A 370-nucleotide genomic window follows, 5' to 3' on the forward strand; every position below is an offset into this window, starting at 1 on the left:
GGGGGGGAACCGGGACGGGACACCGGGGGAGGAGGAGGAGGAGGAGGAGTGGGGGGCTCCCCCTTCGCTAACGGGCGAAGATGGCTGGGGCCATCATCGAGAACATGAGCACCAAAAAGCTCTGCATCGTCGGGGGGATCCTGCTGGTTTTCCAAGTCATCGCCTTTCTGGTGGGAGGGCTGATCGGTGAGTGCCGAAGGTGCAAAACTTTCTCTTCTTCCTCCTCTTCTCCCCCCTCCCCGGTGTCCGTCCCCCCCCTCCCCGGTGTCCCCCCCCGCTCCTCTCGTTTGGCTACTTGTTACAGTATCGCTGACTCGCTCCCATGAGCTAATTAGCCCGGCTATTGTAGTTAAGAAAAAACGGCTCCCTC

The 370-nt window shown here is 60.8% G+C and overlaps 1 protein-coding gene across 2 annotated transcripts in view; it reads left to right on the plus strand.

The window, feature by feature from the left end:
• The first annotated feature begins 80 nt into the window (after positions 1 to 80).
• WLS (wntless Wnt ligand secretion mediator) overlaps positions 81 to 370 on the plus strand; it is a 38981-nt gene continuing 38691 nt past the window's right edge. For both annotated transcript variants that reach the window (XM_009883961.1, XM_009883962.1), the window contains exon 1: positions 81 to 186. In XM_009883961.1, the coding sequence (XP_009882263.1) occupies positions 81 to 186 (106 nt within the window). The remainder of the gene's footprint in view (positions 187 to 370) is intronic.

The sequence above is a fragment of the Charadrius vociferus genome, unplaced genomic scaffold (assembly GCF_000708025.1).
Source record: "Charadrius vociferus isolate BGI_N301 unplaced genomic scaffold, ASM70802v2 scaffold423, whole genome shotgun sequence".
Classification (NCBI taxonomy): domain Eukaryota; kingdom Metazoa; phylum Chordata; class Aves; order Charadriiformes; family Charadriidae; genus Charadrius; species Charadrius vociferus.